Source organism: Coregonus clupeaformis, chromosome 23 (genome assembly GCF_020615455.1).
Source record: "Coregonus clupeaformis isolate EN_2021a chromosome 23, ASM2061545v1, whole genome shotgun sequence".
NCBI classification, from domain to species: Eukaryota; Metazoa; Chordata; class Actinopteri; order Salmoniformes; family Salmonidae; genus Coregonus; species Coregonus clupeaformis.
Genome location: NC_059214.1, coordinates 26,879,351 through 26,904,771, shown reverse-complemented (window position 1 = coordinate 26,904,771; position 25,421 = coordinate 26,879,351). Strand labels below are relative to the sequence as shown.

General features: G+C 42.2%; 2 protein-coding genes across 4 annotated transcripts in view; both read right to left on the bottom strand.

Moving 5' to 3' along the window:
* The window catches only part of LOC121536690 (receptor activity-modifying protein 1-like), a 91,364-nt gene extending 78,728 nt beyond the window's left edge, over positions 1 to 12,636 (bottom strand). The window contains exon 1 of the mRNA XM_041844130.2: positions 12,082 to 12,636. Within this exon, the coding sequence (XP_041700064.1) occupies positions 12,082 to 12,139 (58 nt within the window). The 5' untranslated portion in view covers positions 12,140 to 12,636. The remainder of the gene's footprint in view (positions 1 to 12,081) is intronic.
* Positions 12,637 to 13,272: 636 nt separating this feature from the next.
* The window catches only part of LOC121536691 (band 4.1-like protein 5), a 61,521-nt gene continuing 49,372 nt past the window's right edge, over positions 13,273 to 25,421 (bottom strand). Inside the window, exons 22-26 of one of the 3 annotated variants that reach the window (XM_041844131.2) lie at positions 16,845 to 16,926; positions 16,618 to 16,710; positions 16,345 to 16,413; positions 15,998 to 16,137; positions 13,273 to 15,314 (exon numbers count right to left, since the gene is read on the bottom strand). In XM_041844131.2, coding sequence (XP_041700065.1) covers positions 15,248 to 15,314; positions 15,998 to 16,137; positions 16,345 to 16,413; positions 16,618 to 16,710; positions 16,845 to 16,926 — 451 coding nt within the window. In that variant the 3' untranslated portion in view covers positions 13,273 to 15,247. Of the gene's footprint in view, positions 15,315 to 15,993; positions 16,138 to 16,344; positions 16,414 to 16,617; positions 16,711 to 16,844; positions 16,927 to 25,421 lie in introns of those variants that run through there. The other 2 variants (XM_041844133.2, XM_041844132.1) reach the window with 2 other exon arrangements.

Sequence of the window (25,421 nt, the reverse complement as noted above, 5' to 3'; positions counted from 1 at the left end):
GATGCGGTTAAGCGGCGCTTTAAATCGGCCACGGTCCTCGGGCATCCTGATCCGTCCCTGCCGTTCATTGTGGAGGTGGATGCTTCAGACGTTACGGTGGGAGCAATCCTGTCCCAGCGGTTCCTCACGGACGGTAAGACTCACCCCTGCACGTTTTTCTCCCATCGGCTGTCCCCGGCGGAGCGGAATTATGACATGGGGAACCGTGAGCTGCTAGCGGTCAAGCTCGCCCTGAGGGAGTGGAGGCATTGGGTAGAGAGGGCCGCCCATTCATTCGTCGTATGGACTGACCACAAGAACTTAGCCTACATTCAGGGGGCCAAGAGGCTCAACTCGCGCCAGGCCAGGTGGGCGTTTTTCTTCACCATGATCCGGTTCACCATCTCAGCTCCGACCCCTGCCTATCCACAAGTGCCCCTGATCCCACATCTCGCTGGATTTAATTTCCGCCCTATCCCCCTCTGATGGATACACAGTCATCCTGGTCGTTGTGGACCGGTTTTCGAAGGCTGTCCACTTCATTCCCCTTCCCAAACTCCCGTCGGCCCGGGAGACGGCTAAGTTGGTGGTGCAGCACGTTTTACGGGTCCATGGCCTTCCCCAAGATGTGGTGTCGGCTCTGGGCCCTCAGTTCGCCTCCAGGTTCTGGAAGGTGTTCGCCACCTGCCTCGGCGCCTCCGTCAGCTTGTCTTCCGGCTTCCATCCCCAGTCGAACGGGCAGACGGAGCGCGTAAACCAGGATCTGGAGGGGGTGCTGAGGTGCTACGCGTCCAGCAACCCAGCTACGTGGAGACAGCAACTGGCGTGGGCGGAGTATGCCCACAACACCCTTCTCTGCTCGTCCACCGGCCTGTCCCCCTTCCAGTGCCAATACGGGTACCAACCCCCCCTATTCCCCAAGCAAGAGGAGGAGGTGGTCCCGTCGGTCCAGGCCCACATCAGTCGCTGTCGCCGCACCTGGAGGCAGGTACGGGCGGCGCTTAAGCGGACCTCGGGTTAGGACTCAACATCAGGCCAACCGCAGGCGTCGCCCGGCCCCGGTCTTTCGCCCGGGACAGAGGGTGTGGCTCTCCACGTGGGATCTAACTCCGCGTGGAGTCCAGGAACCTGTCCCCCAGGTTCGTCGTAGTAGTATTTCATATTTTTGGCTGTCGGATGGTTTTTGGAGACTTATTTGCGGCGCCTATTTTTGTGTGATAAGTTCGTTATTTTGTATTTTGGCTTCGGGACCACCAGTAAAGATCCTTGTTTCTCTGCCTACTGCCTACTGTATATCCTGCGCCGCACCTGGGTCACACCTCACCCCAACCCTTACATTTGGTACTTCCCTTATGCACTACGCTTTTCGTGTGCTAACTTTTACTATATCACAGGTCAGTATAGTCTACCAGTCTAACTGTCTACCCTGCCCAGGTCAGTATAGTCTACCAGTCTAACTGTCTACCCTGCCCAGGTCAGTATAGTCTACCAGTCTAACTGTCTACCCTGCCCAGGTCAGTATAGTCTACCAGTCTAACTGTCTATCCTGCCCAGGTCAATAGTCTACCAGTCTAACTGTCTATCCTGCCCTCCATCCACCATTCATAGTGACAATAGTGGTAGGTGGATCGTTTGTCCATATCTGCAATAGACTAACTAGCAATCATACCACACGTGAAAGCATTCAAAGCTGCATCAATTTCCAATATGAATCCACAAGAACGTTGCGCATGAAAGAACAGCGAAGACATGAGATGCGCTCAAAAAGCTCCCCTATTGATCTTGTTTAGGGACAATACAATTATCCTACCTGCACTAGCCTAGAACACCACAATGCAATGAGTAATTGCATTATTATTTTCAAGTGAGTACAAAATTATACTCTAGGCAGCAGTGAAAATGTTATTTGAATAATGACGCAAAAGCCCTGTGATTTGAATGTTTAATTCCATTTGGATCAGTTGTGGGTCTACTCTCGACAGTTTATAAGGTCTAGACAGGCACAGTAGCAGGCCAGTCTGGCTGTATTTTTACTTCTGATACTGAATGTGCTGTCTGTTTCAGATCCTCCTTCTCCCAAGTCGTCCTATAATAGTGTGGCCACATATGCTCCTGGCAGGCCCAGTTATTCAGGAAAGCTTAATGCAAGTTCGGCCTCCTCTCCAATCTGAGCGGCTATTCCTTGCGAACCTAGAACCTAATGCTTCAATATAGCCTAAATATTTGTCTTGTAACTTTTTAAATGCATTACTTTTTATATGCGGCATAAACACAACCAGCTAGCATATGGAATTGTTTTAAGATGGTCATACAATGGATCATTAAGCTTTTTTATTTTGAATTTTATGTATAAAATAATATATAAAAATATTGAATTTGGCCTTTACTACTATAGCCCATAGAAACACATTGAATAACACATTCATAAATGGCAAAAAAGAAAGTAAAAAAAAATCATAAGGAATTCGTTTTTGAAGTGTCCTATATCTAGGAGATATAAGAAAGCTCAGGAAATATTTTTTGGGGACACATATTTAACCCCTTTTTTGTTGGCACAAAACTAACGCCATACTTCCATTCATTTGTATGGGTTAACTTCAGACAAGTCCTTTTGAGAGTCATAATGGGTCTTTCTATAATGGGGTCATATTAGTTAATAGGCCATAACGTTCGGACGCTACAGACGTTTTCGTGAGAAGACCGATTTTCGGTATGTCTCCTGGTCTGACAAACAGCGATATAGCTCGCCACTTTCCACCGCAGATGTGGAAGGCCGACACAACCCATGCAAAAATAAACAGATCTCTAGCTTAAACTGACGATTTTAATGGGGATTTTTTATTATGTTAATTAGATTGACGCACGGGTGCGTCACTAGACTTCTTGTATTTTTTATTTGGTACATGAAAATGTTACTGCAAAAGCTATTTTTATGTGCACAAAGTATTTATGCTCAGACTTATCTGCAACAAGTCAATTAGATGGAAACAACACTGATGGGAAAATGCGCATATTGTTTTTATGCAGATTTTAGAATATTACATGAACATCGGTCGTCAATTGGATGGAAACCTAACTGTAGACACCCTAAAGACTCTGGCAAGTGCGCTAGTCCAGTTTCATTTTGATTATGCGTGCACATCATGGTTCACCAGCAGCCCTAAACATCTAAAGAATAAGCTACACTCTTAGAAAAAAAGGTGCTATCTAGAACCTTAAAGGGTTCTTCGGCTGTCCCCATAGGATAACCTTTTGAAGAACCATTTGATGCAGGTAGAACCCTTTTGGTTCCAGGTAGAACCCTTTTGGGTTCCATGTAGAACCATTTCTACAGAGGGTTCTACATAGAACCCGAAAGGGTTCTACCTGGAACCAAAAAGGCCTCTACCTGGAACCAAAAAGGGTTATCCTATGGGGACAGCTGAAGAACCCATTTGGAACCCTTTTTTCTAAGTGTACAGACCAACCAAAACAAGCTTGTAAGAATTGTACTTAAACTCCCCCTCATACTCATCTGGAGGTCAAGCATTCTAAGCAGCTAGGCTGGCTATCTGTGGAAAAAAATTGTAGTATTACTTCAACTTGGTCTGGTCCACAGAATTATCACGGACTCAGCCCCCAGGTTGATATCCAACTATTTTTCATTTGTTAGAGATGTCCACCAGTATAATACCAGAGCCAGAGACTCTAATATTCACAGTTTTAAATATGAGTCTATCTGATAAGAACACATTTTTATATACCTGCGCTGTATTATTATTATTATTATTATTATTTTTTTTATTTTATTTTTTATAATATGTTTATTATTTTCCAATAAAAATAAAGTAAAAGAGACAGCAATACAAACAATGACATTCATTGTACTGTTGGATGGGATGGCCAGTTTAGAGGACAAAACAAAAGTTAACTCACACATACACAAAATAAAACAAAATCCTATTAGGTGGTACGTGTATAAGAAGACAGCATATAGTCATTACAAGCAGTGTAGTTCAGCCAAAAATAAATATTGAGTGGAGTACAGCACAGAGTAGCAGCAGATCGTCAGCCCAGTTATGAAGCGGGACTAGACCATTTATCCAGTATCGGCTGCCATATTTTGTAAAACAATGGACTTCTATTGGAGGTGTTGTATCGAATCTTTTCCATATGGATTACATTCCCTAAATCCCGTAACCACATTTCAAAGGTAGGTACAGTCTCCAATTTCCAAAATTGCAATATGAGCCTTTTGGCTAATAGAGTACAAAGAGAGACAGCTTTCCCCTCCTGGTTATTCCCATCAACTGTACCAAACAGAGCGATCAATGGGTCTGGGGCTAGAACTCTATCAAAGGCCTTAGATAAGTAATCAAAAATGAGAGCCCAGTAAGCCTGTAATTTAGGGCATGTCCAGAATAAGTGGGACAACGTCCCCTCCTCCTGCTTGCACCTCTCACACAGTGGTGAGGTGTCCGGGAATATTTTATGCAGTTTTACTTTTGAGTAGTGTAACCTGTGTATCACCTTAAACTGTACAAGGTTGTGTCTGGCATTCACTGAACTGTGGTTTATATTCCTGAGAGCTTCTATCCAGTCCTCATTTGAGATTTCTGAACCAAGTTCTTGTTCCCAAGCCCTTTTAATGGTGTCTGTGGATACCTCTATGTGGGCCTGTAGCACATCATACAGTCTGGAGACCGACCCTTTTGAATGGGGTTTGACAAGGATCAAGCTATCTAATGTAGGACTATTTGGCTTCATGCCATACTGTGGGATGTGTGTCCTTAAGAAATTCCTGATTTGGAGGTATCTGAAAAAATGTGTTGTTGGCATGTTGAACTTTGCCTGTAGTTGTTGAAATGAAGCTAACTGACCATCTATGTATAGATTACCAATTGTTGTGAGCCCCTTCTCCCTCCACTGTGAAAACACCACATCATCCATTGCAGGGTGGAAAGCATGATTCCGGCTAATCGGGCTGTCTATGTACACAGTGGGTATGTTAAGAAAATCCCTAATCTGTTTCCAGATCCTAAGAGTATGACAAATGACTGGATTGGAGTCATAAGTGGCTTTTTTCACATATGATGGGCTATTAACAAGTGCAGGGAGTGAGGAACGTTGACAGGAGGCCTGCTCAATCAAAAGCCATGAAGGCATATCCTTCCGTCTCATCTCAGGTAAACTTTCCCTCCAGAAAGACACAATGTTCAGATTAGCAGCCCAATAATACAGTTTGAAGTGAGGAAGGCCAAAGCCCCCCTCTATCTTGTACTTGCATAAATGCTTCTTTGCAATTCTGGCTGCCTTGTTATCCCATAAAAATGGAGTTACTATTGAATCCAGTTTCTTAAAATAGCTTTGTGGTATGAAATTGGGTAGACATTGGAAGAGGTAAAGAAACCTGGGTAGGACAACCATTTTAATAGCGTTTATACGACCAACCAAGGAAATAGGCAGAGTTTTCCAGAAATCTATATTTTGTTTAAGCTGATATATTTTCATGTCCCAATTCACTTTCAATAGCTGGTCAAGGTCTCTTGTCACTACAATGCCAAGGCTTGTGAACTTGTCCCTCACTGTTCTAAGCGGGGTAGATTGCAGAAATTGCATATCCACAGGCCGTGATATTGGCATCATCTCACTTTTTTGCCAGTTTATCTTGTAGCCAGAGAAGGAGCCGAATGTGTTTATCAAGTTAAGTAATGGTGGAATAGAGCGTTTTAGGCTTGGACAAAAACAAAAGAACATCGTCTGCATATAGGGAAATTTTGTGCTGTGTGTCTTTTATTTTAACAGAAGCTATATCGGCACATGCCCGAATGCACGTAGCAAGGGGTTCCATGGCTATAGCGAAGAGAGCAGGCGAAATAGGGCACCCCTGTCGGCACCCCTTGAACAGGCGGAATGACTCGACATTTCCTGATTGGTCACCACGGACGCCATTGGGTGTGCATAAATAATTCTTATCCAATTAATAAATTCCTTTCCAAATCCGAAATGCTCCAGAACCGACATCATATACTTCCACTCAATCTGATCAAACGCCTTCTCTGCATCAAGAGCTATTACCACTGCCTCAACTTTATGATCATGATACATTACGTTGAAAAGGCGTCTCAAATTGTAGTATATATGTCGGCCCGGGATAAAACCTGTCTGGTCAGGGTGTATGATGTCGGAAATATATTTTTTCAATCGGTTTGCCAATATCTTTGTCAACACCTTGTTTTCTATGGGGGAGTAACGACACGGGGCGATACGACGACATCTCCATGGAATCTCTATCTTTTTTCAAGATCAGGGCTATTGTAGCCTCATACAGTGTTTGCGGGAGTTTGGTATTTTCTTTGGATTGTTGGAAACATTCGCAGCATAAGTGGAGATAGACTAGCGCAGTACTTCTTATAGAATTCTATTACATATCCATCGGGCCCAGGGGGCCTTGCTGTTTGGAAATTGTGCTATCGCTGTGTTAATTTCATCTAAGGTTATCCCTGCATCGAGTGCGGCAGCTGCCCCCTGTCTAGTTTAGGAAGTTCACAATCAGCGAGAAAGCGTTCCATAGTTTGTGGATCAGTAGCATCGCATTTTGATTGGTATAGCTCTGAGTAAAACTGTGCAAAGCATTTATTAATGTCCTGCGGATCTGTTACTATTTTACCCTTCTTGTCTTTTATTTTGTGAATAGCTCTAGATGCTTGTACATGCCTTAGCTGTCTTGCTAATAATTTATGTGGTTTGTCCCCCAGTTCAAAATAACTTTGTTGCGTTCTAGCAAGTAAAGAGCCCACCCGTTTCGAAAGGATGGTATTGTATTCATACTTTAACTTTGTGATCTTCTCAAGGACTGTATACGAGGAATTTGTCCTAAAAACGTTCTCCTGTTCCCCTAACTCTCTTTCAATTTCTCTCAGCCTAGTATTGGCACGTTTCTTCCTCTCTGATGTATAAGAAATAATGTAACCTCTAATCACAGCCTTTAGAGATTCCCAAAGGGTGGAGTCGTCAACATCCCCCGTGTCGTTAGTACTGAGGAAAAGGCAATCTGCTCCTCCAAATACTGACAAAAAGCCTCATCTTTCAACAGGTATGCGTCTAAGCGCCACGGTCGCCGACCTGTCGACATATTGTCGAGTTTCAGCACCATGGACAGAGGAGAGTGGTCCGTAATTAGAATGGGGTGATAGGTAACCGACTCAGCTGCTGAGATTAGTTTGGAGTCCAACAAAAAATAGTCAATTCTGGAATATGATTTATGAACTGATGAGAAGAAAGAATAATCCCTGTCTGTTGGGTGCGTCAGTCTCCAAATATCGACAATGTTAAGGTTTGTCATCAATGTATTTAGACAGACACTGGCATTTGATTGTTGAAGTGACCTTGATAGCTGTTTATCTAAAAGAGGGTCTAACGTACAGTTAAAGTCACCTCCAACAATAACACTTGTATCCGAGATATTTGGTATGGCCTTAAATACCCTTTGAAAAAATAATGGATCATCGAAGTTGGGTCCATATAAATTGACCAAGGTTATTGGTTTTGAATTCAGTGTACCAGCCACAATAATATACCGACCATTAGGATCTGAAATCGAGGTTGAGTAAACAAAAGGAATGTTTTTCCTTATCAGGATTGCTACCCCTCTCGCTTTTGCATCAAAGTTAGACTGGTATATCTGACCGATCCAGCCGACTCGTAGCTTGGCCTGCGCGGGGCGTTTAATATGAGTTTCTTGAAGAAGCACTATGTCAGCACCCAGTGATTTAAGATGAGAAAAAACCTTAGCTCGTTTCACGACATGCCCTAATCCATTACAGTTCCAGCTGACTATCTTTATTCCACCTGGTCTACTCTGTGCTCGGTCACTATGTGGCATTTCTTATTTTAAAGCAAATTGCTGCTGTCATACAAAACCCAGAAGAAAAACGTCCCGCCGTACGGGAGCTTGTCATGCCACCTGTACTAATAAACGTGAACATAAAACACAGACCCCAACCCCCCTCCCGTCCCTTTACTGAGTGACTTCCCCAAACGAAGCACTCCTTGGCTAACACACAAACGTTAGGGTGTCTAGACATAAAGCTTGAACTAACTTCGTCGTCTATAGATGCTCCGCATATAAACTAATATTAAGTAACACTTAACTTAACTCTCATGTTAGGGGGTGAGTGGCGCTAAAACATGACATGCCAAACAATGCTATATTAGCCACAACATCTCACCTATCCTATAAGTCCCAATTTCTGATCTTCTGATCGAAAAGACATAGGCCGGAAATTCAATTCACACACATTCCTGGCCTGTATTTGGCCATTTAGCCTGCTGGCACAGCCGTTCTGTATCCTCAGCCGGGAGCTTGCTTGTCAAGAACAGATCTGCCTCTTTTGCGTTGTCAAACGTACGTGTTGATCCCTCGACTGTCACCTTAAACCGGGCTGGGAAGAGGAATCCATATCGGATGTTGGCCGCCCTGCATTTGTTGCGTACCTCATCATACTCTTTCCGTTGGTTCCTCACCTCCAAGGTAAGATCTGGGTAGAAAGACACCCTGGCTCCGTTGTAGTTAAGGCGGAACTTTTGACTAGCCAGCTTGATGATGAGATCCCTGGTGTGGGGATAGTGCAGCCTTACAATGAATGGCCTTGGTGGCCCGCCCTTGGCCGGCTTCGTTGCCTGTGCTCTGTGTGCGCGGTCGATCAGGATGGCCGTTTTGAAGTGTTCACTCCCCAGCAATGCCGGTATCAGCTCCGAGACAAATTCAGTGGGTTTCCCTTTCTCCGTGTCCTCCTGGATCCCACATATTCGGATGTTCTGGCGTCTTGAATGCGACTCGAGCATTTCCAGTCGGGCCTTCAGGGTTTTGTTGTCATTTTTGAACGTTGCGCACTGTTTCTCTATGTCCTGTAGCCTGGCCTCGTGATCGATTGTCGTCTGCTCAACCTCGTGCACCCTTCCCTTAGTTGCCTTCACAGTTTCGGCCAAAGTCCCAATACTCTTTGAGATATCAGCCAACCTTGTGTCCACCTTCTTGCTTAGTGCGTTTATGGCAGCCAGTATGTCACTTTGAGTAGGATCTGTGGGGAACTCTTGGAAGCTAGCCTCTTCAGCTAGCTCCTCGTGGGTCGGCGACGTTGAAATTGGTTCGTTGTCTATCTCATTCCAATTATCTTGTTTAGCGCCCCCTTTTTTGTTGCCTTTTCCCTTTGTCATATTTGTTTGAAGTTATAGGTTGTGAGAGGTTAAGATAAATATTAATTTGTTTCAAAATTGAGCGGAGCTCTAGCAATGCACGTCTACTCCATAGCACGCTCTCTAGCGCCCCCCTCTACCTGCGCTGTTAAGTGGAACACACTAACACAGCAACTCAAAGCTATAACAACCATAACCACTTTAAAAATAATGTCAAAAGCTGGCTAAGGTGTGAACAGTATAACCTTTTTTTGTCTATATCTCTGAACTGTGTCTATATCTATGTAATTGTATAGGTATTTATGTAAAACAAAATAGGGACCTGAATGGAAATAAATCCCCGACTTTATTGCTCAATCCTGGTAGCTTTTTAAAATCTTTGTACTAAAATCTATGTATAGTTGTTTTTAACTGTCAGATAAAATTAATCAAACAATCCAAACTGTGCAGTGGGTATTTGATGAATGGAAGGAGACATCTGTTACCAAACGCCCCCAAGTTGAATGACATTCGGAGATTGCCAAACCATTGATACTGGGTATGCCTACAAGGTAGGGAGGGATGCATTCTTTTTTTGGTTGAGATTGACATAGTCTATTTAATGTGTTGTTGAAAACACAAACCATGATATTGAAGCTCCTGAAGTCGGTATGATTTGTTTATTGGTTGTGTGGTGCATTGGCACAGAAACCTGTTGGTGGAAAATTCGTTGCATATATTTTATATAATTATAAATATGGCATCAAAATGTTGAACATCTGATTTTCCACAGCTGATCATTGTCTGCAGCCGGCTCAGATCGTAGTGTAGGCCTAATGAAACAGGCAGGGAGAGTGAGCTCGTCGGTGAACCCTCAACCTTCTGGCCCGTAGCCCTGCGTGGCATTAACTGTGCCACAAAAGCAAGCTGAATAGAAACAAATCGATTTCCACATTTATAAACACAGGGTCACTACAGATATTGTTATTTGTGGTCGTAAACATCATTTTGAGTTAATTCAGCACAAGGGGAGGGTCATATGAAAATATTTTTTACATTGGGGGGCATTTAGTTTTTATGACACTTTGAGTTGGACCCTTAGGTGTGCACAGACAGCAGCACACCTAGTCAGACTTCAGCCCTCAGCACAGCAGGCTGGTTAAGATAAGTGTGCACAATTTCTCTACAGCAGGAGGGCCCCATGCATTATTAAAACATTAGATAATTGACCCGTGTGGATAGGTCTGTTTTGAGCACCTCCAACTTGCTGTTACACTCTAAAAATTAGGGATTCAACAAGGGTTCTTCTAAGATCCTCAAAGTTCTTTGAATAACCTTAGGGTTCTTGGCACTGAAAATGGCCCCCAAAAGGTTCTTCCAAGAACACCACAGGAGGTGGGGTTCATCGAGGTACCTCCTTAGTTGGTGGGGGTTCTTGCAGGAACCTAACTGCCCAACTGAAACATTTGGATTTGAAAGGACAGCAGGTGCAGGCACTTAACTAAATGTTTTAAGATCTCCTCAATTGAAGGTAAGGTTTGTCCCTTGTATGATCTAAATGTATATTATTTTATGATAATACCATCTATCTTTTCACATTTGTGCAAATCTTTCTAAAACAGAAAATTGACATAATTCAATGGATATCAATCAACAAAGAGGTAACAATATGTATGCTATAAGAATATGTTCAAGGCTAGCTGTATTGGGTGCAGATGAATGAACTGCTCACTTTTGTGTCTGTGTCTGCAGGTATACAGACGAGGAGGCATACAAAGGTATGTCAATTGGTATTGGTATGTTATGTAGATCACATGTACCATCCTCCTCCCTTACCTCTTCAATGAAAATCCCATAGGCCTCTTCATTATGGACTTGGTATGTGTATGAAAACCATTATCAAAACAGTTTTTTCCATTCACATTTACCACAAAAACCAAGATATGAATACTGTTGTGTGCATGTTTTGTTAAACATCTGTATAATTACTATTTTTTGGATTCACAGACTTCACCCTCCCTACACCTCTGATGAATATAACAGGAAACCTCTTCGATCACCATATACTGCAAAATCATTATGACTATGGATACGAAGAACATCAGCACATTAACATCAACATGCCAACATCAACATGCCAGAGGATATTACCATTGGACTTGGGGCTCTGCTGGGAGTTTACCTTATATTTTGATTTTTAAATTCTGCTTTGCCACTAAAATCATAATAAACACTGACAACTAAAATATTGTGTTATTGTTAGGCGTATTACTACTACTACTACTAATAATAGGGGAGGGGGGAGTCTTTCAAAATTAACCCCAAAAGGTTCTTCAAAATATTATTTGAGGATCCATTAAAACCCTTTTAAAGGGTTCTTCGAAGAACTTATAGGGGTTCCCCCACAGTTTCAATATGAAGATCTCCTAAAGGATCCTCCATGAACCTTTACTTTTTAGAGTGTAAGTCAAAATGTTGTCCTATTCAAAGACATGCAATTTTGACAAGCCGTAAACCTAAGTTTCTTGTCTGGATCATCCTCCTTTCACGAAATGTTATGCAAATACACATATGATATTTTATAATTAGGCTTCATGAGAATTACTTTCCATATAAGTCAACCATATGGCATCAGACAAGCAAATGTAGGCCTGCTCGTTAGAATGAATCTATTATTTCGCATGTTTCTATTATTCTTGAATATAAGATAATCTATTTTTGAATAATATTATTCGGTTGCATCTATTGTTACCCCACCTGGAAAGGGTTATTTCAATACTTTATGATAATCACTTTTGCAGTTTCTATCGCATGTTTTGGTCATCATTCATAAATGATATCCCATTCATGTCAGGCCATCAGCTGTAGAAAAGGAACAAACGCCTTGAGAGGGATGTAGGGATAGCGATGGCCTGCGCTACGCTTGTGCGTCTCTCCAAAACTCACCTACAACCAGCCAAAGTAACACCTGTTTCGACAACACTGGAGTGGTATCCGATGCCATGGTCTTCCTTCAAAACTGTTGTCCAATGCTAGAAGTTGGAAAAGCGTTAAGATGTGTAAAACAGCCGATTAAGCCTCACAATTGTCCTCCCTAATGTTCCACTTTAAGATCGAGACGACCCTGTCAAAGAACCATTGGGTAGTAATCCATAAGTATTTGACTCGTTCCTTTTAGCCAACTATAAAAGGCAGCTCAACTGTCGTCACGGTCACTATCACCTTGCGCAAAAAAACTCCGGAGACGTACACATGGTTCGGGTCGTCAGGAGTTCCCTTTCCGAACCTATCCGGTCAGTTGTCTTTAAGAAATAGATTCGTTTTCATTGAAATGAATGCAGCTACCATCGCGGCTGGACAAGTCAAAGATTACACAGTCCATTAGACGAGTTCAAAAACCTTGCGCAAGATCAGTGTTCACTACGAGGTACTTGGCAACTCCAACCAACCATGCGCGAACGAGAAGCACTGAGCCAGAACAGAGCCTGCGCCTCCAGTGAACTGCTGGGTCTCGAGCGTAAATTCTCTTGACAGGACACCAACAGAGAGTGTGAGTGAGAGAGCCACGGGAGCCTAAGCAGAATGCAGGCTATTCTGGGGATAAGGCAGTGGGCGACTATTGTTGGAACGACTTCATTATTATGCTCAGTACTGTATAGAAAAAAACAAAGTGATCAAATGGTACCTTTTATGCATTCAAAATGAACATGTAAAAGAAAGTGATCAGTATCAGCCTGGCGTGGTTGTTGACCTGATACTATATTAGACAACACAAGTACTACATAAACGGTACTTGGTATCAATCTACACTTTAGCCTACATGTTAAGAAATAGGCCTTGCCTTCACATGACAAAATTACAATTATTAAATATATATTTTTAAAGACCAATCCCATGGGTCAAATGCATTGTGGGGTTAAACCAGAGCACTTAATAACAGACAGGGTTGATCATAAAGCTTGATGAAGCTGCAGTCCAACATCACCTAATGTTGCCATCTAGTGTTAGAATGTTAACACAGAATTACAGCTCCTGCAGTACCAAGAAATATATCCAATTGATGCTGATGGACATATGATTCACATTTCTTTCACTTGTAGTAGTAGAGACCCAGATATATTAAAATGGAATAATTCAAACTTTTTACATTTTTATTATACTTTTTTACTTGAAGAATTTACTACATTGTACAAAATTGCTACTGGCATAATAGTCTACATATCCTTCAAGAGTAATGATGATCAATGTACATACATGATACAAATTGGTGTGGTGACAATATCTAGAGCAGTTTTTACATCTAAAATACACTTAAATACAGTGTGAATAAGGGTGCTCTTAAAAAAAGAGGAATAAATTAACGTAAGAGCTACAGCAAAATTGCACTTACATGGTGAAGTATAATTTCTAACAGCAGAGATTTTTTTTATATAGTTAACTAAGAAAAGTTTCATCTCAGATAGAGCCTAAAAAAAACTACACTGTTCTTGCCAGGCAAATCAGTTTAGATAATTCATGATACAGCAAATAGAGAGAAAGAGAGAATATTACAAAGCTTAGCTGAGTGGTTCTTTTAAGTATTCCAGCGAAAACTTAATCAAGAAGAAACCATCAATATTTTATCTGGAACTTCACAAAAAATAAAATAAATGTGATGTTTAACACTTTTCCATTGAGATGGGTGTTGTTCATAGCTCACAGTTCACTTGTTCTAATTAGCAGTATTTAAAATAATTACTTCTGCTTTTACCTCTACTGCACAGTCTCACAAAATAGCTACTTCTGATCTACCGCCCACAGAGGCAACATATAAAATGTCTGATATCTGAAATACATTTTCTTATGGGAGTCAATAATACAGTTGACTGACTCATTCGTACCACCAGAGATCCTAGATGTGATCGGCTAAGTCTGGAGAAGAACCAATGGAGCGCCGGTTTGTGATAGGCCTATTTCCCGTGTCAGCCTATGAGAGTCATTGATGACCACAGCCAGAAACGGTGTCAAGATTACATGATGAGAAATGACCATCACATACAGTATACAGTGGGCTCACAGTAACTAACATGAAAAACAAAAGTACAGTATAGGCCTTGACACAGCAGTAATAGTAGAAGTATTAGTAGTATTTCCTTATTGTATAAAGATACACAAATCAGAATTTCACAGTCAGCTAGCTAAATAAGGCAAGTCGTAGCTACAGTGTTTTTATATGGATACAGAATAATGTTTTAGATATGACTTGTTCATGGCTCAATTCATTCCTGCATGCTACAGCTTGCCGTTGTCATCCTCAGATGATTTGAGTCATAAATCTGGATAAAAAAATTCTAGTGAAAGCCAGGTCCTAACTGAACACTAAATGCTGGCGCTTGATCAATTCAACTCACTTAAAAATGCAAAGGGAAAAAAAGAACAGGACAAATCGTAAAATGTCATTAGATAGTAATTGCCTATCCTATAAAAGAGTCCAGGTCCAGTGCTCCAATTTAATCCAGTGGTTTGAGGTACAGAGATGAGGCTAGGTTCTTTGAGACAGTGGTTCTTCCTCCAGGTAGGCAGCCTCAGGTTGACAGATCATCTACCTGAATGGGCTGTGTGGAGATGGTGTGCTGAACACAGGAATGTACCCAATGCCAAAGGATGTCAAATAATTGTCTCAAAGAGTCCAGTCAGACATAGTCATCTTTGCTTTGTCCTTTGATGTCCTCCTCATTAGCTCTTAGCATTTATTGCAGTCCCTTCCTGCTTTAAAACATATCTAAAAGAACTGTGTGTGCACTGTGTAGATAATTAGGAATGCTTATGAGAGGACCAGTGACACACAATTGTAGTACTAAAATTCTGAAGAAAAAAAAGAGAATAAATACTTCTCCAAACTGGAATGTAGTGAGAGAAGGAAATCCAATAATCCAATCTCATGATTGCAGCTGGTTTGGGAATGCCATAGGAGTTGCTGGTTGTCACTAGGGCAGGAACTTTCCCCAGTTTTGGAAATGCAGTAAAATATGAATCTTGTGTTCAGGGTGGGAAGTAGCCCCCTAGTTTGGGAATCCCAGGAATAGGACATACTTGTTGTGAGCAGGGTATAAGCTAGAACCCCGGTTTCCTCTCAGAGCTCAGTGGTCAACAGACCCTTGGGCTTTGTGCAGTCCTTCTTGGGTGGCTGGGCCGCAATGCTGGTGAGAGGAGAACACAACAAAATGAAAAGCCTGGTCCTCCTACCTTTCAGTGTGCACAACATACGGTAATGTATAATAGTAATATTCTAGTAGAACAGTAATATTGTATTGCTAACCAGTATAATGTGATGCAAGAGAACACAATGTAATGAGAAACCAAAATGAGAACGTGCATATCCATCATCCTATGCATATTGTTTCAGGAGACCTGTCTGCAGCAGAAATCATACCATTTACTTGATGCGAGCGCTGCTTTTATGTAATTGTAAAATGAGAAACCCTACTAATGAGAAAGCCTACTACCTTCTAGAGTTCACAACATTAACCCTAACTAACAGATTTTATTCAGCAGTATAACCAAACTGTACAACTTCTGCAGAGATGTAGTGTAAAATGAAAAATCGAGCTCCAGCCTACACCATGCTATTATTACAAGATATGGAAGCTCATCAGGAACATAGTTAAGTCAATGGGGATGTTAATCACTACAAGCTTCAATTAATAACAAGAAGGGGAATTATATGGTCTACTCTCTACACAACATACTAAACATAGCATATGACATGGTGCCAAAAGCACATAGCAACTAAGACTTGCTACCATGACCACAATGGCCAGATGAGATGATCAAAAGAGCAGTAGGTCAAGGCAGTGATGATGATGTGTCATGACTGATTTACCTTGTGGCAATCACATTGTGAGTTTGAGAGAAGAGATGGGGGTGCAGAGCTGGGGCAAGAGCCCCCCCTTCAGGTTGGAGAGGGGTGGCAGTCTTTGCAGAAGGGTCAAGGAGGCCGTTAGTAAAGATGGCAGTGGGCGGCTGCATTAGAATGGGAGGAGAAGGAAAGTGGACTGGGTCAGTCTCTACATGATGTAACTACATGAGGGATGAACTATGGACAGACTGACATAGACTGTCTAGAGACAGACTAAAAGAGACTTAGGCCCAGAGGAGAGTCCATCATGGACAAACAGGCAGACTAAAGACAGACAGGAGCACTAAAGCCCAGAGGACACCAGTACTCACTGCAGCAGCAGGGACGATCCAGCGAGGTGATATCATGGGCTTAGGTTGCACTGGTGGTGGTGGTGGTAACTACAAGAGATTCACGTTCAAGAGTTACACTCAAAGCATCACATCTGTCAACATACTGCAGGCCTATTGTGATAGACATTTTAAGTCTAGGACACTGGTTTATTATTAAGCCTTGACTGTTGTGGACAACAGCATTCAGCTACAGTAGCTAAAACACGAGACAGTCAGGGTTATTTTATGGCAGATGGGGGTCTAGAGACTTACTACTGGGGTTGGGTCTGAGAAATCTATCAGGTTATCGCTCAGCGGGGCCAGCAGCGGCGGCAGGGTGGGCATCTCCAGCTCCTCAGGTTTGGCCTGCGTAGCGACAAGCCAACAGCTTACACATACACACAAATGGCATACAATTCTTTCTGTGCATTCAGATGTATTTTGCTATATGCAATGCAAGCGAGAAACTGGTAAAGAAAAACACAGCTTAAATTGGATACCTTTGCTGTCAGTCCTTCATTAAATATTTCAGCAGCCATCATGGGTGCTAACGGCATGAGATCCTCAGCCAACATCTCAACACTGAAGAGAACAGAGGGACAAGACAGAGGACAGATGGATAAGAGTTTCTTTCATTCCTTTGGGGTCTGATGAGGTCCTGAAACATTGCAAGGCTATCATGCACATTATCAATGGAAACAATACTGACATGTGCTTAATTTGCTAAGACATGGATGTAACGATTCACCAATACACATCGGTCCCCGATTAAAATCTTTAAGATAGCAGTGCATCGGTCCGTGGACCCCAAACCGATCAAAATGTAGCATGCATCTGTCAGAAAAAATAGATTCAAAACGTTACGAATCACGATTCACAATTTTTTTTGCTCATATTACTTTCTTTCTACTTTCTGAAAATACATCTCATCTTTTGTGAGAACTGATGCGTCCTCTCCTTCAGTGTCGAACTAAGCATGCAACTGTGTTGACAGTCATTGATCTATACGTAATTTTGCATGCCGAACAACACCAGGCAATCAGTAGCCTACTCTAACAGCTTGACGCGCTGACCAACACGAGCTTGGTGGCCTGTTCCTGATCTTGCACGGCACATTCAACATTCAAATACTAAAATGGTTTTCGTGATATTAGGCTTTATTAGTAGAGTGACAACCTGTAATTTGCTAGGATATTGTTATCTATCTGCTGTTGAAAATTGTGTTTACCGGAATAAAAGTAAGCTACTGGAGACAACTCATCTGGCTATACCTGCTGAACGGGGCTTACAATTGATTTTGTGATTGTTCAGGTTCACCATCAGCAATAGTTTTGGTAGTTTTGCTTTAAATAGTCAGTGTATATGGTCATATGTAGATATACAGGGTCAAGTTACTAATTTCATAACGAGGACAGCAATCACATCCAAACGGTCAATACCATTCGATTTTGAGATGGGTGTGAAATCCAAAATTGTGCTATATATTCATTGGCTATGTCTAGAGTTGCAAAAGGAGGGTATATAACTGGAAACGTTCAAGGTTTACCAGTAAACTATCAGAATTTTGGTAACTTTCAAGGTTTATTTGTAAGTTTATAAAATGACATCTAGTGTCCTTTGGGTACTACAGATTATCACAGGCGTCTAATTATCTCTTGTCCTCTGTGTGGCCTTAACACATGTAAAATATATGAAATAATTAAATAACATGATTTAAAATAAAACAGAATGCCAAAGTTGTAAAACATAAATAAAAAACATCTTAGTGAATACCATTGGTAATTAATATGAGGGTTTCAGCATAAAATATCCTTATATATAAAAATATAAACACACACACACACACATACAGTGGTGTGAAAAAGTGTTTGCCCCATGTGGGTTTGGATTTAGTTTCCCCTTAATAATAACAACCTTCTTTTCAAAACTGCATTTTGTGTTTACTTGTGTTATCTTTGACTAATATTTAAATTTGTTTGATGATCTGAAACATTTAAGTGTGACAAACATGCAAACAAATAAGAAATCAGGAAGGGGTCAAACACTTTCACACCACTGTATATATAAAACACACACACACATATATATATATATATATACACACAGTGGGGGAAAAAAGTATTTAGTCAGCCACCAATTGTGCAAGTTCTCCCACTTAAAAAGATGAGAGGCCTGTAATTGTCATCATAGGTACACGTCAACTATGACAGACAAATTGAGATTTGTTTTCTCCAGAAAATCACATTGTAGGATTTTTAATGAATTTATTTGCAAATTATGGTGGAAAATAAGTATTTGGTCACCTACAAACAAGCAAGATTTCTGGCTCTCACAGACCTGTAACTTCTTCTTTAAGAGGCTCCTCTGTCCTCCACTCGTTACCTGTATTAATGGCACCTGTTTGAACTTGTTATCAGTATAAAAGACCTGTCCACAACCTCAAACAGTCACACTCCAAACTCCACTATGGCCAAGACCAAAGAGCTGTCAAAGGACACCAGAAACAAAATTGTAGACCTGCACCAGGCTGGGAAGACTGAATCTGCAATAGGTAAGCAGCTTGGTTTGAAGAAATCAACTGTGGGAGCAATTATTAGGAAATGGAAGACATACAAGACCACTGATAATCTCCCTCGATCTGGGGCTCCACGCAAGATCTCACCCCGTGGGGTCAAAATGATCACAAGAACGGTGAGCAAAAATCCCAGAACCACACGGGGGGACATAGTGAATGACCTGCAGAGAGCTGGGACCAAAGTAACAAAGCCTACCATCAGTAACACACTACGCCGCCAGGGACTCAAGTCCTGCAGTGCAAGACGTGTCCCCCTGCTTAAGCCAGTACATGTCCAGGCCCGTCTGAAGGGGTGGAAACATCATGCTTTGGGGCTGTTTTTCCGCAAAGGGACCAGGACGACTGATCCGTGTAAAGGAAAGAATGAATGGGGCCATGTATCATGAGATTTTGAGTGAAAACCTCCTTCCATCAGCAAGGGCATTGAAGATGAAACGTGGCTGGGTCTTTCAGCATGACAATGATCCCAAACACACCGCCCGGGCAACGAAGGAGTGGCTTCGTAAGAAGCATTTCAAGGTCCTGGAGTGGCCTAGCCAGTCTCCAGATCTCAACCCCATAGAAAATCTTTGGAGGGAGTTGAAGGTCCGTGTTGCTCAGCGACAGCCCCAAAACATCACTGCTCTAGAGGAGATCTGCATGGAGGAATGGGCCAAAATACCAGCAACAGTGTGTGAAAACCTTGTGAAGACTTACAGAAAACGTTTGACCTGTGTCATTGCCAACAAAGGGTATATAACAAAGTATTGAGAAACTTTTGTTATTGAACAAATACTTATTTTCCACCATAATTTGCAAATAAATTCATTAAAAATCCTACAATGTGATTTTCTGGATTTTTTTTCCTCATTTTGTCTGTCATAGTTGACGTGTACCTATTATGAAAATTACAGGCCTCTCTCATCTTTTTAAGTGGGAGAACTTGCACAATTGGTGGATGACTAAATACTTTTTCCCCCCACTGTATATACACACACATATATACACACATACATACATATATACAGTGGGGAGAACAAGTATTTGATACACTGCCGATTTTGCAGGTTTTCCTACTTACAAAGCATGTAGAGGTCTGTAATTTTTATCATAGGTACACTTCAACTGTGAGAGACGGAATCTAAAACAAAAATCCAGAAAATCACATTGTATGATTTTTAAGTAATTAATTTGCATTTTATTGCATGACATAAGTATTTGATACATCAGAAAAGCAGAACTTAATATTTGGTACAGAAACCTTTGTTTGCAATTACAGAGACCATACGTTTCCTGTAGGTCTTGACCAGGTTTGCACACACTGCAGCAGGGATGTTGGCCCACTCCTCCATACAGACCTTCTCCAGATCCTTCAGGTTTCAGCTCCCTCCAAAGACTTTCAGCTCCCTCCAAAGATTTTCTATTGGGTTCAGGTCTGGAGACTGGCTAGGCCACTCCAGGACCTTGAGATGCTTCTTACGGAGCCACTCCTTAGTTGCCCTGGCTGTGTGTTTCGGGTCATTGTCATGCTGGAAGACCCAGCCACGACCCATCTTCAATGCTCTCACTGAGGGAAGGAGGTTGTTGGCCAAGATCTCGCGATACATGGCCCCATCCATCCTCCCCTCAATACGGTGCAGTCGTCCTGTCCCCTTTGCAGAAAAGCATCTCCAAAGAATGATGTTTCCACCTCCATGCTTCACGGTTGGGATGGTGTTCTTGGGGTTGTACTCATCCTTCTTCTTCCTCCAAACATGGCGAGTGGAGTTTAGACCTAAAAGCTCTATTTTTGTCTCATCAGACCACATGACCTTCTCCCATTCCTCCTCTGGATCATCCAGATGGTCATTGGCAAACTTCAGACGGGCCTGGACATGCGCTGGCTTGAGCAGGGGGACCGTGCGTGCGCTGCAGGACTTTAATCCATGACGGCGTAGTGTGTTACTAATGGTTTTCATTGAGACTGTGGTCCCAGCTCTCTTCAGGTCATTGACCAGGTCCTGCCGTGTAGTTCTGGGCTGATCCCTCACCTTCCTCATGATCATTGATGCCCCACGAGGTGAGATCTTGCATGGAGCCCCAGACCGAGGATGATTGACCGTCATCTTGAACTTCTTCAATGTTCCAATAATTGCGCCAACAGTTGTTGCCTTCTCACCAAGCTGCTTGCCTATTGTCCTGTAGCCCATCCCAGCCTTGTGCAGGTCTACAATTTTATCCCTGATGTCCTTACACAGCTCTCTGGTCTTGGCCATTGTGGAGAGGTTGGAGTCTGTTTGATTGAGTGTTTGGACAGGTGTATTTTATACAGGTAACGAGTTCAAACAGGTGCAGTTAATACAGGTAATGAGTGGAGAACAGGAGGGCTTCTTAAAGAAAAACTAACAGGTCTGTGAGAGCTGGAATTCTTACTGGTTGGTAGGTGATCAAATACTTATGTCATGCAATAAAATGCAAATGAATTACTTAAAAATCATACAATGTGATTTTCTGGATTTTTGTTTTAGATTCCGTCTCTCACAGTTGAAGTGTACCTATGATAAAAATTACAGACCTCTACATGCTTTGTAAGTAGGAAAACCTGCAAAATCGGCAGTGTATCAAATACTTGTTCTCCCCACTGTACATACACACATACACACACAGCTACGGAAATAATTAAGAGACCACTGCAAAATTATCAGTTTCTCTGGTTTTACTATTTACAGGTATTTGTTTGGGTAAAAGTAACATTTTTGTTTTATTCTATAAACTACTGACATTTCTCCCAAATTCCCCCAAAAAATATTGTCATTTAGAGCATTTATTTGCAGAAAATGACAACTGGTCAAACCTCGAATAATGCAAAGAAAATAAGTTCATGTTCATTTTTAAACAACACAATAGTAATGTTTTAACTTAGGAAGAGTTCAGAAATCAATATTTGGTGGAATAACCCTGATTTTCAATCACAGCTTTCATGCGTCTTGGCATGCTCTCCACCAGTCTTTCACATTGATGTTGGGTGACTTTATGCCACTACTGGGGCAAAATTTCAAGCAGCTCAGCTTTGTTTAATGGCTGGTGACCATCCATCTTCCTCTTGATCACATTCCAGAAGTTTTCAATGGGGTTCAGTTCTGGAGATTAGGCTGGCCATGACAGGGTCTTGATATGGTGGTCCTCCATCCACACCTTGATTGACCTGGCTGTGTGGCATGGCGCATTGTCCTGCTGGAAAAACCAATCCTCAGAGTTGGGGAACAATGTCAGAGCAAAAGGAAGCAAGTTTTCTTCCAGGACAACCTTGTACGTGGCTTGATTCATGCCTCTTTCACAAAGACAAATCTGCCTGATTCCAGCCTTGCTGAAGCACCCCCAGATTATCACCGATCCTCCACCAAATTTCACAGTGGGTGCGAGACACTGTCGCTTGTAGGCCTCTCCAGGTCTCCGTCTAACCATTAGACGACCAGGTGTTGGGCAAAGCTGAAAATTGGACTCATCAGAGAAGATGACCTTACTCCAGTCCTCTACGGTCCAATCCTTATGGTCTTTTGCAAACCTCAGCCTGGCTCTTCTATGCTTCTCATTGATGAAGGGCTTTTTTCTGGCTTTGCATGACTTCAGCCCTGCCCCTAGGAGCCTGTTTCGAACCGTCCTCGCCATGCACTTCACCCTAGCTGCCGTTTGCCATTCTTTGTGTAGGTCACTTGATGTCATTCTACGGTTGTTGAGTGACATTCAAATGAGTTGGCGGTCATCCCGGTCAGTAGAGAGTCGTTTTTGCCCTCTGCCGGTCTGTAGCATTGTTGTCCACAATGTCTGCTGCTTGACCTTGTTTTTATGAACCACCAGTAAAGCCAGAATTGAACCCTTCTTTTCCTCACTCAACACTTTCCTTTTCAACTTTTTTGGCATGGTCAATAGTTATTTTTTGATTCATATTACTTTTGAGGTACTATTAGCACTGTTTTTGCCATCCAGCTGGTCCTATTGCAAGAGGATAGTGATGACCACAGCAGTGGTTTTTATACTTTTCCTCGTTAAATAAGATTTGGTTCATGTGATCACCTAATCAGTACCTAATTCTGTAGAATGAGGTGTGCCTGTGTTGGAATTGAACAGACACTGGAATGGAATGGCTGTCATACATGTACAGTGAGGGAAAAAAGTATTTGATCCCCTGCTGATTTTGTACGTACGCCCACTGACAAAGAAATGATCAGTCTATAATTGTTATAATTTTATTTGAACAGTGAGAGACAGAATAACAACAAAAAAATCCAGAAAAACGCATGTCAAAAATGTTATAAATTGATTTGCATTTTAATGAGGGAAATAAGTATTTGACCCCCTCTCAATCAGAAAGATTTCTGGCTCCCAGGTGTCTTTTATACAGGTAACGAGCTGAGATTAGGAGCACACTTTTAAAGGGAGTGCTCCTAATCTCAGCTTGTTACCTGTATAAAAGACCTGTCCACAGAAGCAATCAATCAATCAGATTCCAAACTCTCCACCATGGCCAAGACCAAAGAGCTCTCCAAGGATGTCAGGGACAAGATTGTAGACCTATACAAGGCTGGAATGGGCTACAAGACCATCGCCAAGCAGCTTGGTGAGAAGGTGACAACAGTTGGTGCGATTATTCGCAAATGGAAGAAACACAAAAGAACTGTCAATCTCCCTCGGCATGGGGCTTCATGCAAGATCTCACCTCATGGAGTTGCAATGATCATGAGAACAGTGAGGAATTAGCCCAGAACTACACGGGAGGATCTTGTCAATGATCTCAAGGCAGCTGGGACCATAGTCCCCAAGAAAACAATTGGTAACACACTACGCAGTGAAGGACTGAAATCCTGCAGCGCCCGCAAGGTCCCCCTGCTCAAGAAAGCACATATACACGGCCGTCTGAAGTTTGCCAATGAACATCTGAATGATTCAGAGGAGAACTGGGTGAAAGTGTTGTGGTCAGATGAGACCAAAATTTAGTTCTTTGGCATCAACTCAACTCGCCGTGTTTTTACAGGAGGAGGAATGCTGCCTATGACCCCAAGAACACCATCCCCACCGTCAAACATGGAGGTGGAAACATTATGCTTTGGGGGTGTTTTTCTGCTAAGGGGACAGGACAACTTCATCACATCAAAGGGACGATGGACGGGGCCATGTACCATCAAATCTTGGGTGAGAACCTCCTTCCCTCAGCCAGGGCATTGAAAATGGGTCGTGGATGGGTATTCCAGCATGACAATGACCCAAAACACGCGGCCAAGGCAACAAAGGAGTGGCTCAAGAAGAAGCACATTAAGGTCCTGGAGTGGCCTAGCCAGTCTCCAGACCTTAATCCCATAGAAAATCTGTGGAGGGGATGAAGGTTCGAGTTGCCAAACGTCAGCCTCGAAACCTTAATGACTTGGAGAAGATCTGCAAAGAGGAGTGGGACAAAATCCCTCCTGAGATGTGTGCAAACCTGGTGGCCAACTACAAGAAACGTGTGATTGCCAACAAGGGTTTTGCCACCAAGTGCTAAGTCATGTTTTGCAGAGGGGTCAAATACTTATTTCCCTCATTAAAATGCAAATCAATTTATAACATTTTTGACATGCTTTTTTATGGATTTTTTTGTTGTTATTCTGTCTCTCACTGTTCAAATAAACCTACCATTAAAATTATAGACTGATCATTTCTTTGTCAGTGGGCAAACGTACAAAATCAGCAGGGGATCAAATACTTTTTTCCCTCACTGTGTATGTATGTATGTATGTATGTATGTATATATATATATATATATATACACACATACATACACACATATAGAGTGGGGAGAACAAGTATTTGATACACTGCCGATTTTGCAGGTTTTCCTACTTACAAAGCATGTATAGGTCTGTAATTTTTATCCTAGGTACACTTCAACGGTGAGAGACGGAATCTACAACAAAAATCCAGAAAATCACATTGTATGATTTTTAAGTAATGAATTAGCATTTTATTGCATGACATAAGTATTTGATCACCTACCAACCAGTGAGAATTCCGGCTCTCACAGACCTCTTAGTTTTTCTTTAAGAAGCCCTCCTGTTCTCCACTCATTACCTGTATTAACTGCACCTGTTTGAACTCGTTACCTGTATAAAAGACACCTGTCCACACACTCAATCAAACAGACTCCAACCTCTCCACAATGGCCAAGACCAGAGTGCTGTGTAAGGACATCAGGGATACAATTGTAGACCTGCACAAGGCTGGGATGGGCTACAGGACAATAGGCAAGCAGCTTGGTGAGAAGGCAACAACTGTTGGTGCAATTATTAGAAAATGGAAGAAGTTCAAGATGACGGTCAATCACCCTCGGTCTGGGGCTCCATAAAAAATCTCACCTCGTGGGGCATCAATGATCACGAGGAAGGTGAGGGATCAGCCCAGAACTACAGGGCAGGACCTGGTCAATGACCTGAAGAGAGCTGGGACCACAGTCTCAAAGAAAACCATTAGTAACACACTACGCCTTCATGGATTAAAATCCTGCAGCGCACGC